The sequence below is a fragment of the Danio aesculapii genome, chromosome 25 (assembly GCF_903798145.1).
Source record: "Danio aesculapii chromosome 25, fDanAes4.1, whole genome shotgun sequence".
NCBI classification, from domain to species: domain Eukaryota; kingdom Metazoa; phylum Chordata; class Actinopteri; order Cypriniformes; family Danionidae; genus Danio; species Danio aesculapii.
Window position 1 is genome coordinate 6,375,304 of NC_079459.1, and position 16,076 is coordinate 6,391,379.

Here is a 16,076-nt window from a genome sequence, read left to right on the forward strand (position 1 = left end):
TATTGCATTAAGCATCTCTTCATGACCATTATTGTCAGCAAGTTTTTCTACCTTTTGAAGCCAATAATTAGGAAGTTACATTTTGTATTAATTCAACTTACAGTCCCATATATTTATTTAAAATTAGAAATACCCTTACATGTAATACCTTGTCAGGGCTCGCACATGTATCCCAATCGAACACATTACACACAACACAGAACTCAGTGCATCAGATTCTCTTTAATAACAACATGTACAAATGCATTTTCTTCAAAAACGTGATACAGAACATTATTCTGGTTTCTAACGCATTGAGAATGTTATCTAGACCCATAAAGTTAACCTGAGAGTTCATATTGTTAGACCTTTACAGGGTGAGATCAACCATCCAAAAATAGATTTAAATAGACTAATGAATAAAAATAAAGCAACAAGAAATGATCCAATTGAATCTAAATACAACTTTGCTAATGTTAGAAGCTAACTGCAGGCCAGTATAAGGTAATGTTCACACTGATTGACGTCACCACCACACTGATTGAAGTACAGGCACTGTTCACTGTAAGCACTGCTATAAAACCTTTACAACAGCTTATTCAGATGGAACTGATCTCTGCCATACATCACAAAATTACACCAACAAGGAGCATTTCCTGAACATGTCAAAGCATAAAGACGACATTCTGTCTATACCTGATGAGTGCATACAGTGTGCGCGTGTGAATGTCACAATAATCACACTGGACAAGTTCAAACAAAAGGCACCAAAACTCAGGAGGGTCTTTCTTCACTAAACTGTGCACTAAATATCAAAATAGAAGAATCACTGCTGACAAGCATAAGCCATGTCAAATATTTGAGAGCGGTTTTCCCATGAAGCAGACGTACGTCACCAAGACGCATTGTTTTATATTTTTGGATAGATGTCAGCAAAAAAGCAGATTCACGTGCATCTGAAGTCTTTAAATGTAACTTTCCAGCCTATACTGGAAGCCAAGCAGCATGTTAGAAACCAATAAAATAAGATTGTTGCGGTTTTTATTTACAAAACCTTTGACACGATGAGCACCTGCTAGCATAGTTAACGTCACTGATTCAGCGGATTCGAACGTTGTCACTCGATTGAATGGGCGTTATCAGTGGTTATCAGCTGATAGATATGGGCCAGTAGGGGCCTTCTGCACCTACTAGTAGGCTGTTATCATCCAGCCACATGGTTGATCAGCTATAGATCACATATGGCTGTGGCTGGAAGTTAACAAGAATTATTTATATATTATTTATTAAATTTCCCATTAATTGTATTTTATTAATGTTTACCCCTACCCCCAACCCTAAACCCAACCGTCACAGAAATGTAAAAACAGATCTGGAATCTTCTCTATTAGTATAGCTGATTAACCATGTGGATGCATGATAACAGTCTTCTGAGCCTACCAGTAGGCGCAGAAAGCCCCTACTGGCCCATATCAATCAGCTGATAACCACTGATAACGCCCATTTAATCGAGTGATAACATTCGAAGCGGATGACTGATTAAGATATCAAAATATTTGTTGCATGAAAATAGAAACAAAAATGAATTCTAAATTAAATCAAATCCAGGACGTCTTGGTGACATACATGTGGCTAAACGGCGAAATCAAAATACAATAGAATCCATGAACAACGATCATTATAGCAAAACAAACATCATGATAAAAATATTTTGATCAATATTTACTATGCAACAATTACCCAAACTTAGTCACGTGTCAAACTTGTGCATTTCCTTGTGGTTAGTGCAATATCAAGCTTTTGCAATTGAGCATTGCTCCACAATTCTGTTTGATTCATTGTCCAAATGCCAACAATCTATAAAAAGTTATAAAGTGGGCCAGTTTTAGTGCTTTACACCATCACAAAATTTACATTTTTCAAGCACTAAAATTAGTCAAACATGTTGAGTATAACACATTTAATAAAATACACTTAGTAAATGAAATGGCTCCTCATAGAGGACTACTCTTACGGTGTATCTTTCATCCCTGGTTAAATGCAAAGAAATATATCAACCAACCGTCAAATGAATGAAGAGGCCAACATAAATTGTGCTTTGAACTGCCAGACTCAACGACTAGTTATGTTTAGACCTCGATCGGTTAAAGAGAATAATTGAGATATTTAGTTAATAGTATTCCTGTTAAACATCAAGTCCTCAGTAGTGGCATTGTAGTCAAATGTGATAGTTTCATCTCCTGAGAGCCCCCACTACATTTCTTCCTCAGCATAAGCCTGCACAGCATGGCTATGTACCCACGCCAATAAGAATAAATAGGAGACATTTTACCAGACAAATTCTGTTGTTTAGCAGCTGCACAAAGCATGTTTGTTCTGATTTTATTTAGCCAGAAGCAAAATAAATGACTCAAACTCTTTCTGAAATTGCCACTGAACAACTTGAGAATCTTCACAGTTAGTACTCACACCATGACATCCAGCTTAGTTAAAAATGCAGCAAAAAAGCTGCCTTTAACGGTTTACAAAGGAGAAAGAAAATCACAGAGTACAAAACGTTCAAAGAAAACTGAGGATCCCAAAGGTTCTCTATCAGGTCCAAGCCACTTTGCGAGAGATGGCCTGTTTAAAGCACTCTGGGTCCGTGTTCCCACCTGGTCTCAAAGCTCTTTCAAGACTTACCAGAACATTCTGATGGGACTCACGAATGTTGACGGGGTGTTTGGCTCTGAGCAGCTCGTAGGCAGCAATAAGCCTCATATTTTGTTTGACCATGAGGTACTGAATAATGCAAGTGGGGGCGAGGGAAAACCCATCCCGACAATGCACCAGCACTCGCTTCCTCTTCTCCGTGGAGGCATCGATGCACTCGTTGATGTCCTCAAAGCATCTGTGCTTGAGTGCAAGCCCCTCTTGGACCGTGTCCGGAAGATCGCTCATGTCCACTTTGAGTCGAGACCAACTATGCTTGACACCCCTTGAACAAGTGCAAGGAATGACTCTTAAACAAGTCTCTCCGGGTAGGCTGCTCATGTCAATAATACTGTCGATGTTATTGCGGCACAACGTACGTCCATTATAAGCCGCGTTCAGGTTGCCCACGTAAATGTAATCCGTAACCTTGGATATGACCGGTTCTGAGTACTGGAAATGCTCAGGGACACTCTGCTTGGGTTCTGGGGTCTCTGGGCCTGTCTTAGCACTGCCAGGCACAGCTCTGCGGCTGTAGTTGCGCATTTTCTTGGATCCGGAGCGTGAAGGAGGATTGGAATCTGATTCAGAGCTGCTGTTCCAAGGGGGGGAGAAAAGTGAAAAGCGACTGGAGGATTTGCTCTTGGTGAGGTGCTCCACTGGACTGGAGAGACCGGAGCTGGAGGTGGTGGTGGAGCCAGAAGCACAAAAGAGAGACGCTCTTTCCAGGGAACCTGTGCTGCTGGCTGCTCCGGCACTATGGGCCTGCTCCATCTTATAAAAATAAAAAAAGTAAAATGCAGGTCTCAAAATGAACCTTTATTTACAATAATTTAGCTGCTGAGTTGAAAGTACTTCCACTAACCTGAGCTTTGAGGTTGTTCTTCCATTCCTGGGTCTCCAGAGCTTTAAAGCGTCCATTGCTGTCTGAAGACACTGAGAGACACAGGGGCCGATGGGTCCTGGGGGGGAGCTGGGGTGTCAGGGCCATGGCAAGCGGCCGGGAGTCAGGCTGCTCGTTCCTACTCATCAGATCTGGACAGGAGCCTTTTATACAAATCAGAGCAGTTCAGGTCAGTGAACGGCAACTGAGATTCTTCAAAGTTATGATTTTAGTCATTTTTATGGCATTATTGGATATGACAGAAGGAGAATGGATCTGACAGAGCCCCTCAATCAATATAATTTTACAAATTCAACAATACCTGTATTTTCCATTTGATTTTGAGGAGTGTTGAGTGTATTCTTAGGCCTGGTTTATACTTCTGCGTCAAGTGATCGGCGTGACCCATGGCGCATGCAGTGCCGTGCATTTATACTTCTGTGCGCTGTGTGTGTTGTTCTGCAATAACACTTCAGAAACACTAGCTGGCAGTAGGTGTTTATGTTCCTCTGTGTCAAGCTTCTTAATTGGTGTTTTGTTTTTTTCTGCATGCTACCTTAATGTACAAGTGGCAAGAGAGAATGTATAAGATTTTCCATCTGGAGCTCATTCACGGGACTCCACAATTGTAAACACCAGCTGCATCGGGTTCGGGCAGCTCTCCCCTCCGCTTACACTCGTCAGCGCTACCTAGCCAACCAATCACAGAGCTTGCGGTACACGTCGTTGCGACGTTTAGTTACATTTTTTGAGAGGTGCGTGTCAGTGTTGTCGACGACCATGGTGAGGGCTATGCAACCACACGTAGGCTGCGCCGTAGCCTACGCGTGCGCTTGACGCAAAAGTATAAATCAGCCTTCATACTTCCTAAATGGCCATTGTATTCATGCTCTTAACAGATATGTCTGCAATGGTCATTGCTGGTATGGTCACATTTGAAACATTTCAGTACAATTGATAATCGCAGCAGGTATTTCACCAAAGTGAACGCAGTAGCGTAAACACATCAAAAGGACAACCGCTCAATGAATCAAGAACATACATTCTGTGCCTGCATGAGGACGCACCTTTCCTTACCCACAGGTGGCAGTAGTCTATTGTATCATTTCACAAAGGGAAACCAGAACTAGTGCTGCACACACAGTACAAACCGTAAACAAAGCCGCTTTTAGATACCTATTTTACAGCACTTTTCACTCACAACAAAAGGGTTTACCCTTGCAAATATGTCTGACATTCCACATGACCTTTTTATTAGGCTTGGGCGGTATCCAAATTTTGATACCGTCAAACCTCCTCCCTATTTTACCTCGGTATATGGTATAATCCAGACAGCCTATAACAAACTGTCTGTATAATCACACACACACAGACACACAGCACCACGCTCTCTCTCATTCACACACATAGACAGCACCAAGCCAGCGACGCAGAGCATCACACTCTCATTCCCACACATACACACACAGACAGCACCAAACAAGCAACACACAGCATCACGCTCTCTCTCTCATTCACTCACACACACACACACACACACACACACACACACACACATAAACAGCATCCTCGCTCGGAGTGATATTGTTAGACCGCCCGCTCCTGTTCAAATTACACCAGAGTTACCGACCACTTCTGCGCTTTATTCGGAAATGTATTCCCGCACCACAAGAAATCTGGTCGGTCCCGCGGATCCCTCGGTACAGCAGCAGGAATGCAGACCTCTAGTTCATATTTTACCACGTCTCACTTCTCGTTTGGTCGAAACCTAAAATACTGCCAAACTGCAGAGGTTGTGTTCTTTTTCGAGACCAGGGGCCTCATGTACGAAGACTTGCGTTGAAAATGTGTGTACGCAGTAAAAAATTCAGATGTATGAAACACTGCGTATGCGGAATCCCACGCATATCATCTTTATACATACGAATTAACGTGAAACTGAGCGCACGAGCACGAGCGCAAATCCCCTCCCTGCCTCCTCCCCCTATGAATATGCTAATGACTCTACTTTGGCAAAACCAAATGAAAAAGCAATGGCAAAAGCAAGCAAAAAGAGAAACTTTGAACAGAATGTGAATAGGAGGTGCTCCTATCAGAGGTGGACCGGAGAAAAACTGTGTTATTTGCAAGTTTGTCCTCCAAAATTAATAACAAAAGAAAAAATAGAGTGGGACAGTTTAGCTGATGCGGTTAACGCAGTGGGGTCTGAACATTGCACTGTGAGTGAATTAAAAAAGATGGTCTGATCTAAAGGTGTAAAATTTTGTAGCGTCTATAGCAGCGTGAGTGGCATAGCTCGTAAAGCGCATGCCAACATGTTTTGACACGTTCGATCATGGACTCGGTTCGAACCCAGCGTCTGATGAACTCATTCTTCTTTTTTCCCCCACTACACATCAGATTTTGCCCACTCATCACGAGGAAGACAAGTAGGAATCATTAATAAGTGTGTGTATTATGTTAAGCGCATTTGAGCATCACATACCATTTGCACATTTATTGAATGGAAATGATTCTGATTTATCCAAATTCGTCTTTAGATGGCGCCTTTATTCCAATGTGCGTGCAGTCGATTGCTCCGATTACATTGGGAAAACCGGCGATCACTGCAAATTGTGCTTTAATGTTTGGCTGGTCAACTGCATGGTATGGTAACATTATATACCAGCTAGACATGAGGATGATCCCGTCCCATACAGCTGCCATTGCACGGCTCAAAGATACTTTGTAGTGTGCAATTCAACATAATTGCCTCTAGGAGTCGCCAATGGAAATAAAACAAACACACACAAGAAATGCACGTACGTCAAACATGAAGTTGGCGTGAACAAACGCACACTCTCACGTTCATTTAGTTAGTAAATCCAAACGTGAGAAAACCTGAAATCTGGCGTACGCAAAAATTTTGTGCGTACGCAGCGTTGATACATGAGGCCCCAGGTCACTTGGTGCGCGACTCGCCACCTTACCTCACCTCTCTCTCTCCTCCACACTGTCCCGTGATGACAATACACATTTTTATGCATTAAATAAATAATATTTAACATTTGTCTCCTATATAAGTGCATTGATTTTTATGACGGTATAACGGTATTGAAACTGATACTGTTGCTATTTTTACATCCCGTGGTATACCATATTACTGTATTACCATCCAAGCCTACTTTTTATTGTTCCTTGCTGATTAGCATTGTTAGATTCATTTCATCACTTCTGTTTTTTCCTGTGCTGTGATTTATAGCTGGAACAGCCAAACAAATCAATCTCTTTCACCAACGACAAACACGATTCTACATGCTGAATCGGACAAAACCCCTATAACAATGCCTGCAAGACACTTGGTTTGTCTCTGGTTCCAGTGGTTCCAAACTTCTATTACTTTCTGTTAGGGGAGTCAAAATTAATTGTTTCTTCTGTGCACCCCGATGCAGACACGGACAATTCGTATTGGTTCAGTAATAATCATAACCGGTAATTGTGTACTGACGTCATTTATCTCATATGTGCTATGTCACGGTGGCTTACTATGGTAGGTGAGGTAGGTGAGCGCGAGTATTTAAAATGCTCCAACTACTTGAAAACGCATAAACTGTGCACAATTTACTGCGTGTGTGTTTGCTGGACAGTTTTTCACTGACACTTACAGCAGAAGCCAGTTTCACTGTAAAAACTGAAAGTAAACTCTCTCTCTCTCGCTGTGGACCTTTGACCTGCTGTTGTGAGGTAAAGTTTCCTCTCCTCTCGGCTGTTACAGCGATACTTCTGGATACAGAAACGAGCTTGTCTGCAGAACGAGTTTTCTCCTTCGCGTCTCTCATGGATCAGCTTTGATCGCCGCTGCCGTTTACCAGTGTCACTCATCGGTGAACAGCGCCAGAGCATTAGCTCCAAGCACAGCCCATTCTGTTGAGCGCTTGACCAGTCATAGGGGAAAGAACTCGCTAGACAGGGCTCAGAAAGCGACAGGATATTTACATCTGTTTATTTGTTATGAATTCTCATGTTGTTCTGTGCATGTACTTGAGTTTTTAAAGATACAGTTTTTATACATCTGACTGTTCGTATTAAAGGACAAAATGGTATTACAAATAGTATATTAATATATTTATACATTTTAATACAAGTATTGTTGTGCTGTGAAGAAAATATAAAATTGTGTATGGAAAGCATTGTCAATGCACCGTGATATCGAATTGATGGCATGATAATCGTGACAGAACTGAACCGTAAGACCAGTGTAGGGTCACACCTGTAGTTTCTGTCTTCCAATGAACACAAAATTAAACGTTTTGAAGAATATTCCAGTAGCTATTGATATCCAAAATATATTATGAAACTGCTATTGATTCTTCAAAATGTATTGCGTTGAGTTCATCAGAAGATAAACTCTTCAAAGGTTTGGAACAAACAAGCGGAAGTAACTACCCTTTTAAAACATACAGATCCCTGAGTGATCTTAGATTTGAAAAGGTGACCAAGTTTAAGATGTCGGACATGTTGATTGTGGACATTATGAAAACTCTCAATGTAAAACAGAGCCCCACTTCAGCCATGCTCTTAAGTGCTCAACAGGCTGATGAGAAACTGTGCTCAAGTTTCACCCTATAAGGCACCAGGCTGTCAGTCTGTGTGTGTGTGATTCAATGAGGACCCTCATTAATGGAGCTGAGAGTTTGTTTGATCCAGGACAACACGACTCAGGCACTAATACTCCCACATATCTCACTTCAGACAGCCATTCCATCGTTTTACTGTTCCACCAATTGACTACGTACATGTTTGTTAACACGACACAAAGCTAAACAGGAGTTGTGACAAAATCTGTTCAGCTGTGAATACATTTTGAAATCTGTGCTAGTGGTGAAAATAAATAGTCATTGTCAACATTTCATTGTCATCCCTCTGAGGAGTTTGAGGACAGCAAAAACTTAAAGCAATACACTACAATGAAAATGTATTATACACATGGTACAGATACCTAATATACCTTTTTTGGAAAGGACACTATATACTGTATAACTGGACTTTAATGGCCGGTTTCCACTGAGTGGTACAGTACGGGTCGGTACGGGTCACCTTTTCAGGCTTGCATTTCCACTGCTAAAATGGTATCCTTTTGGTGGGCGTGATGTACAACAAAAAGTTTCAGTCGACGTCATTCTCGCTGGAGGAAATGTCTACAGTAAAGACATTTTACACAAAATACACATAAATACTTGTGTATAAATGTTTATTACTAACTTTTCTATGAACATAATTTGATTATAACTGCAGATCAATGATAGTTTGATATAGCCTACTGTAACGTCTTACAGCCCCTTACAGTCTCTGATGTGTTACCAATTACAGAAAAACTACACACAACAGACATTTAGTCCTTATTTAGGTTCAAGAACAATACGAAATATAGCCCACAGTCAAAGCAGACCTCTCGTCTGTATCTTTAATCTTCAGCAGCACGTGTAGCCTCTTGTTAGAAAGAAGTTCCATCATTCCCAGTTCATAATAGTCCAAAAGGCGATGATAACAGTTAAACATGGCAGTTTGTTCACGTTTGCTGAAAAAATAATTTGCTCCTTTTTTTCCGGCTTCTCCCTTGTTTTTTTTCGCGCGTCACGCTCCCGTTTGTCAGTTTCTGAAAGGATCGGGTTTTTAAAAGCACGTCAATAATCAAGCGCACGTTATTATCAGCTCAAGAAGTTTGTTATTTCAAATATAGACGCGCACGCGAGCAAGAAAAGTGCTCACACTTTAGACTACTCGTAAAAAACTACAGGGCACAGGGTAGAATCTGCTCTTCTTCTTGGCTTTGTGGCTGTTCATCAAGACGACGACAAGGTTTGTTTGAGCTCGGGTCGACCATGGCTTGTTATTATATGTATATATTATTACGGTGTAATGTCTCGGCTGTGTATTTTAAAAATAGCGGTTGCTTTGTTTTCATTCTGGCTTGTTGCGTGAGCGAATGGCGTATCTCTGTAAACCAATAGCGTTCAGCTGCGCGTCTAGCTCTGCCTTTTGGTACCCTATGCAAAGGGTGACCAAAAAGTGGTACGGTACGGTTCGCTTTTAGGTACCTTTTTTACAGTGGAAACGTCCATTAAAGCATACCGAACCGTACCGTACCACTCAGTGGAAACAGGCCATAACTGTGTTTTTATACTATCCTCATACAGCAGAAAACTCCCCAACTCCTCTGGTTTTGACAAATGTAATAACGTTTATGTTATGTAAAGCTGCTTTAGAACAATAATTATTGTTTAAAGCGCTATACAAATAAACTTGAACTGAATTTAATTGAGTTTCTGAAAGGCATTTAGACTGTAAATACTCTAAATTACATGAATTATATATAGTTCAGTGAGTTCCTAATTTTATTTTAATACATTTACAAGCATGCACATATTGTTTATTACCAAAGGTTAATTCGGAGTCTGAGCAGTTTCTGAACTACCACATTATTCCTTTTAATGTATATAATATTTTATATATTAAAGTTTATTCCCAATCATTACCCAATTCCTATGAAAATTTAACACACTAAGACATTTAATAGAAACAGACCTAAATGTATGGGAGAGTAAAGTATGTTATAAGAATATTATATAGCAATATGTCAACACAATATAAAAAACTAAACATTATGTATGATGTTCTGAACTATCCAAAAGCAAATATACTGCAGTTCTTACCAGTGGCACATGCTGAGCGAAAAATGGGCTGGAGATGCAAACGATTGCGAATCTTGAGAGAGTTGAGCAGATTTTTTGCAATCATGCCTGAATGAAATGGAAGGAAACTGATTAAATCAGAGAAATTCTGATGTCGTCTGAATCAGAATCAAATCACTAGTAGGTTAAGTTGAAAAAGCAGTTGTGATTTTTACCCATGATCTCGAGAAACGAACATATCATGGTTCACAGATGTAGCATAACCTAATAGCTATTAAAAATTATGAAACATTACATGAAATGATCAAAAAAAATTCTTCACATCTGAAAAGTCATGCGAGATTATTTTTCAGAGACCTTGTTCACCAAAAATAGTTACCGGTATCTTAAATGTTCTTATTTTTTGCAGCTATTATAAAGTTATTAAGAATAAGTATAATAAAAAAAAAAATTATTTCCATGACCTCCAGTTCTTTCATTCCACTTTTTTCCCCAAATGTTTTTTATGGCTGTAGCAAATCCTTATCATAACTCCTTAAATTTAACACACAATAACTTTAAGACAGCAAATGTCAAGCAGATGCTACAACAAAACCTCCGAATTAGCAATTTATAAGTTACTTTACACACAGAAAATGAAGTACTGAAGGCAAAAATTAATTATCAATACAGTTAAAATGATGGATGCACGTAAAACATTTGAGTCACTTAAAAGTTAAGAGGCCCAACAGACTCTGCCACCACAGCTGTAAAAAATCCTAGAGGAAACACTGGATTATATGATTGCCCATCTAGAATTTGCAAAGAATACTTTTCTGAAAAGACATTATTAAGAAGAAAGTATGTGTGCGCGAATATAAAACCAACTTTACCACAATAACAATTAAGCATAGGGGTGTCAAAATTAATTGTTTCTTCGATGCACCGCGATGCAGACGCAAACAATTCTGTATCAGTTCAGTAATAATCATAACCGGTTATTATGTACTGACGTCATTTATCTCATATGCGCTATGTCGCGGTAGCTTACTATGGCGAGGGGAGGCGAGCTTGAGTATTTACACTGCTCCAACCATGCGCTCCAACTACTTAAAAACTCAGAAACTGTGCACAATTTGCGTGTGTATTTGCTGGACAGCCTTTCACTGACACTTACAGCAGAAGCGCCTATTTCACTGCTATTGAGAGAATGGAAGTAAACTCTCTCTCTCAAGTTCAAGTTGCTTTATTGGCATGACAATCAATACACTATTGCCAAAGCACTTCAAGTATGTATGATATTAAAATCATTGAATAATAAAATAAAAATTATAATAATACAGTAAAAAAGAGATAAATAACAAAAAACTGATAATACATTTGATAAATATAACAATTATAATAATAAAAAGTCTAGATTATTTAAATAAGATACATGAATTTACATTAACCATTTCTTATGGTGTGTAGGGTGTATACATATTTTGCAGTTAGTCTATACGTCAATTCATTCTCTCCGAGTACATGGTAAAGTTTTTCTGAGTCATTTAAATTGAAAGATGAATTAGTCAATGTTTCAAATTGAGGAAAAAATATTTCTCTAGTTGTGGTGTATTTGGGGCAAAACAGAACTCTCTCTCATTTGACCTGCTGGCGTCACTTTTCCTCTCCTCTCGGCTGTTTTACAGCGATCAGTGTTTAAACCAGGCTTTACTCATCTGTGAAGAGAGCAAGCACGTAGAGCCAATCGCAGCTCTTTCAGTTGATCGCGTGACCAATCAAAGGAGTGTAACTGTCTAGAACTTGTTGCTAGACAGGACTCAGAAAGCGAGTGAGGTATTTATTTGTGTTTATTTGCTAATAAATGCTCATGTTGTTAAAAGGTACAGTTTGAATCTGACTGTTTGTATTAAATGACAAAATTGTATTACAAATATTATCGAATTGAACCGAATCGGTGGCATGATAAACGCAACCAAACCGTGAGACCAGTGTAGGTTCACACCTCTAATTAAGCATACTTCAAATTGAGGCAAAATTGGTTTTATATTCGCACATCTGTTCAGTCACATGGTATATTGTTTACCAAACTACTTTGAATATTCATGCTAAAATCACATGCAAGTATGACTTCAAAACAACATTAGCACTAGTTGACTGAAAACAATATTGTACTATAGTCATTGGCTGCTAATATGATTTCTCTATTTGTAATTTGCAAAGAATACTTTTCTGAAATAACATTATTAAGAGAAATTATGTGTGCAAACATAAAAACAACTTTACCACAATAACAACAATTAGGCATACTTCAAATTGAGGTAAAATTGCTTTCATATTTGCACATTTGTTCAGTCACACGGTTCCTATATGACTTACCACGATATTTTAAATATTTATGCTGAAATCACATGTAATATGACTTCAAAACAACATTAGCACTATTTAGTTGACCGTGAACAATGTTGTACTTGGAGTCATTGGCTGATTACATGATTATCCAACTAGAATTTGCAAAGAATACTTTTCTGAAATGACATTATTAAGGAGAAAGTATGTGTGTGCGAATATAAAACCAACTTTACCACAATAATAACAATTAGGCATACTTCAAATTGAGGTAAAATTGGTTTTATGTTCGCACATCTGTTCAGTCACACTGTTCCTATATCATTTACCACACTACTTTGAATATTCATTCTAAAAATCGCATGTAAGTGTGACTTCAAAACAACATTAGCACTATTTAATAGACCGTGAACAATGTTGTACTTTGAGTCATTGGCTGATTATAATTACCCCATCTAGAATTTGCAAAGAATACTTTTCTGAAATGACATTATTAAGGAGAAAGTCTGAGAGTGTGAATATATAACCAACCTTACCTCAATAACAACAATTAGGCATATTATTATAAACATAAAGAAACACAATCCGTATTTTGTTTGTACAAAGAATCAAGTCAAGCAAATCTCACCATTTTGTTTGGGATGCTCTTTCTTATCCAGCTGCTGAGGTGCCATGATGTCTCTGCTCCATTTTTCCAACGTTTCCATCTTCCACCCCCTGTAAACAATTGAAATAACATTGGCAATCACGTTTGATTCTGAGCATAAGTGCTATTTACAGTGTGAGGCTTGCATATTCTGGTCAGATCAGATGTGTGACTGCAGTGAAGGGACAGACAGACACCCCCGCACTCAAGCATTCCAGGACTTCAGTCTGTTACACAGATATATGGCGTGATTTCACGATCAGACGCTCTTTTCCTGCTGTCGAGTGCAGGCGTGATTATATAAACGCGCTTTCAATGGCTCGACTCAAATCAGCACTGCGTTAAATGAGCGTTTATGCCTCATCATATCTGTGTGTGTGTGTGTGTGTGTGTGTACAGCTTCAACCAGATGGATGTGCGGTATGCGTGCATGCACAAGCCTCTAAACGGTAGAGTAATAAACACGACACACACATGCAGCACATGTAGAACATTTGCGAGCGGAAAACACATCAAACATTAGATTGTTTTAAACAAACCCCAGCCATTCATCTTTGCAGCGCTCAGCTGAATGAGGCTCACGTGGACAATTGACGTCACGCAAGCGACGAGCTGCGATTCATGGGAAATGTAGTTGATTTGTTGCCGCAGAAGTGGGTTGACGATTAGCATGCTTTGCCTTCTAAACCTGAACAGACCTCAGTCGGTTTTATCTGTTTCTCTAGATTTAAGCATAATAAACACAAAATGATATCTTTAATCTTAAAATAAAATACGTTTTTACAATATGTTGTTTTCACTGGAACAATATCTTTCATTCATTCATTTTCTTTTCGGCTTAGTCGCTTTATTAATCAGGGGTCGCCACAGCGAATGAACCGCCAACATATCCAGCACATATTTTACGCAGCAGATGCCCTTCCAGCCGCAACCCATCCCTGGGAAACACTCATAGACTCTCATTCAGACACATAGACTAAGGACAATTTTAGCTTACCCAATTCACCTGTACTGCATGTCTTTGGACTTGTGGGGGAAACCAGAGCACCCGGAGGAAACCCACGCGAACACGGAAAGAACATGCAAACTCCACACAGAAATGCCAACTGACCCAGCCGAGGCTCGAACCAGCGACCTTCTTGCTACACAAGTATGGACATTACCTTATTTTTTTTTATTACAAATAAGGCTAAAGAAATATCATTTAAAGTACACATAGTGTTTATCCTACAAAAATATTTCTACAAAAATTTAAAATTGACATTGAGTCAGAATGCTGTTTTTGTGGAAGATTTAATGAAACTACACATTTATTTTGGTCTTGCCAATATACTAATGTTGAAGCTTTTATTGCTCATAATATTTAAAAAAAAATCATTTTCCTTATAAACATGTGATCTTGGGTTATTATGTTAAAGATCGCTCTTTAAAAATGCTTTAATATTTTTGCATAAAAATGTTTGTATGTATGCATTTCATGTAGTAAAAGTGCATTTAATAACTCTTGTTAATAACTAAAATTGGAAACTGTGCATAATATATTTGTATGTAATTTGATAATTCTGTACCCTCTCCTCTGTGTTTTTTCCCTCTTTCTTTTTCTTTAATTTCTTTTTTCTCTCTTTCTCTTCTCATTTATTCTTGTTAAGAAATGTAAAGTGATTTTTTTTTAAAACTGTACATGCTGGTTCTTGTTAATAATAATAATCTAAAAATAAATAAATAAATAAATATATATATATATATATATATATATATATATATATATATATATATATATATATATATATATATATATATATATATATATATACATATACATTTAGTCATTTAGCAGACGCTTTTATCCAAAGCGACTTACAAATGAGGACAAGGAAGCAATTTACACAACTATAAGAGCAGCAGTGAACAAGTGCTATAGACAAGTTTCAGGTGTGTAATAGTCTAAGATGCAAAGCATTAGTAAAATTTTTTTTTTTTTTTTTTTTTGGAGAGAGAGAGAGAGAGAGAGAGAGAGCACAGTTAGTGATATAGCCAGAGAGGCAGTTGCAGATTAGGAAGGAAAGTGGAGACTAAACAGTTGCGTTTTTAGTCGTTTCTTGAAGACAGCAAGTGACTCGGCTGTTCTGATGTAGTTAGGGAGTTCATTCCACCAACTGAGCAGATTAAATGTGAGAGTTCGGGAAAGTGATTTCTTCCCTCTTTGGAATGGAACAACGAGGCGACGTTCATTCACAGAACGCAAGTTTCTGGAGGGCACATATATCTGCAAAAGTGAGAGCAGATATGAAGGAGCCAAGCTAGAGGTCACTTTGTAAGCAAACATCAGAGCTTTGAATTTGATGCGGACAGCAACTGGCAGCCAATATAAGCCATGAACCATGGTTTAAATTTTGAAAGTGTAGTGATGATAATGATTATTTGTTTTCCATTCTTCTTGTTCACACACAGGCATGTATTATTCACTATCTTAGTAATAAATCAGTTTCAAAAGTTAAGCAACACACAAAAAAAAAAAAATTCCATGCTTTGTTGGAGCTTTAAAAGTAAATGTATGAAATGAAAAGCTTAATTTAGTAAGTAAGGGAATACTCGACAAATTAGCTTTAGCAATATAAAATGTGGTGAAACTGAGGTTCAATGGTTAGCACTTTCACCTCACAGCAAAAAGGTTGCCGTTCGAGTCCTGACTGGTTCAGTTGGCACTTCTGTGTGGAGTTTGCAAGTTCTCCCCTAGGTCACGTTTTTCCTTCGGGCGCTTTTCAACAAGCCAGATGCAATTAGTTTTAGTCCAAACTGCAGACAACTGTACTTACTGTTTGCCACTCTGAAGTGAACAATAATTGTTCAGAGATCTATGTATTGTTTTAAAAAATAA

General features: G+C 38.6%; 1 protein-coding gene across 2 annotated transcripts; it reads right to left on the reverse strand.

The window, feature by feature from the left end:
* Positions 1–203: 203 nt before the first annotated feature.
* Positions 204–13,830, reverse strand: LOC130219806 (uncharacterized). 2 transcript variants are annotated; one of them, XM_056452288.1, is made up of 5 exons: positions 13,738–13,830; positions 13,181–13,269; positions 10,246–10,332; positions 3,536–3,717; positions 204–3,444 (listed from the first exon to the last, which is right to left on the reverse strand). In XM_056452288.1, exons 2-5 carry the CDS (start codon positions 13,257–13,259, stop codon positions 2,572–2,574), a joined length of 1,221 nt encoding a protein of 406 aa, XP_056308263.1. In that variant the 5' UTR covers positions 13,260–13,269; positions 13,738–13,830; the 3' UTR covers positions 204–2,571. The 2 variants fall into 2 exon arrangements, with proteins under 2 accessions (XP_056308263.1, XP_056308265.1); XM_056452290.1 differs by lacking the exon at positions 13,738–13,830 and having other exon boundaries at positions 13,181–13,570.
* Positions 13,831–16,076: the final 2,246 nt, after the last annotated feature.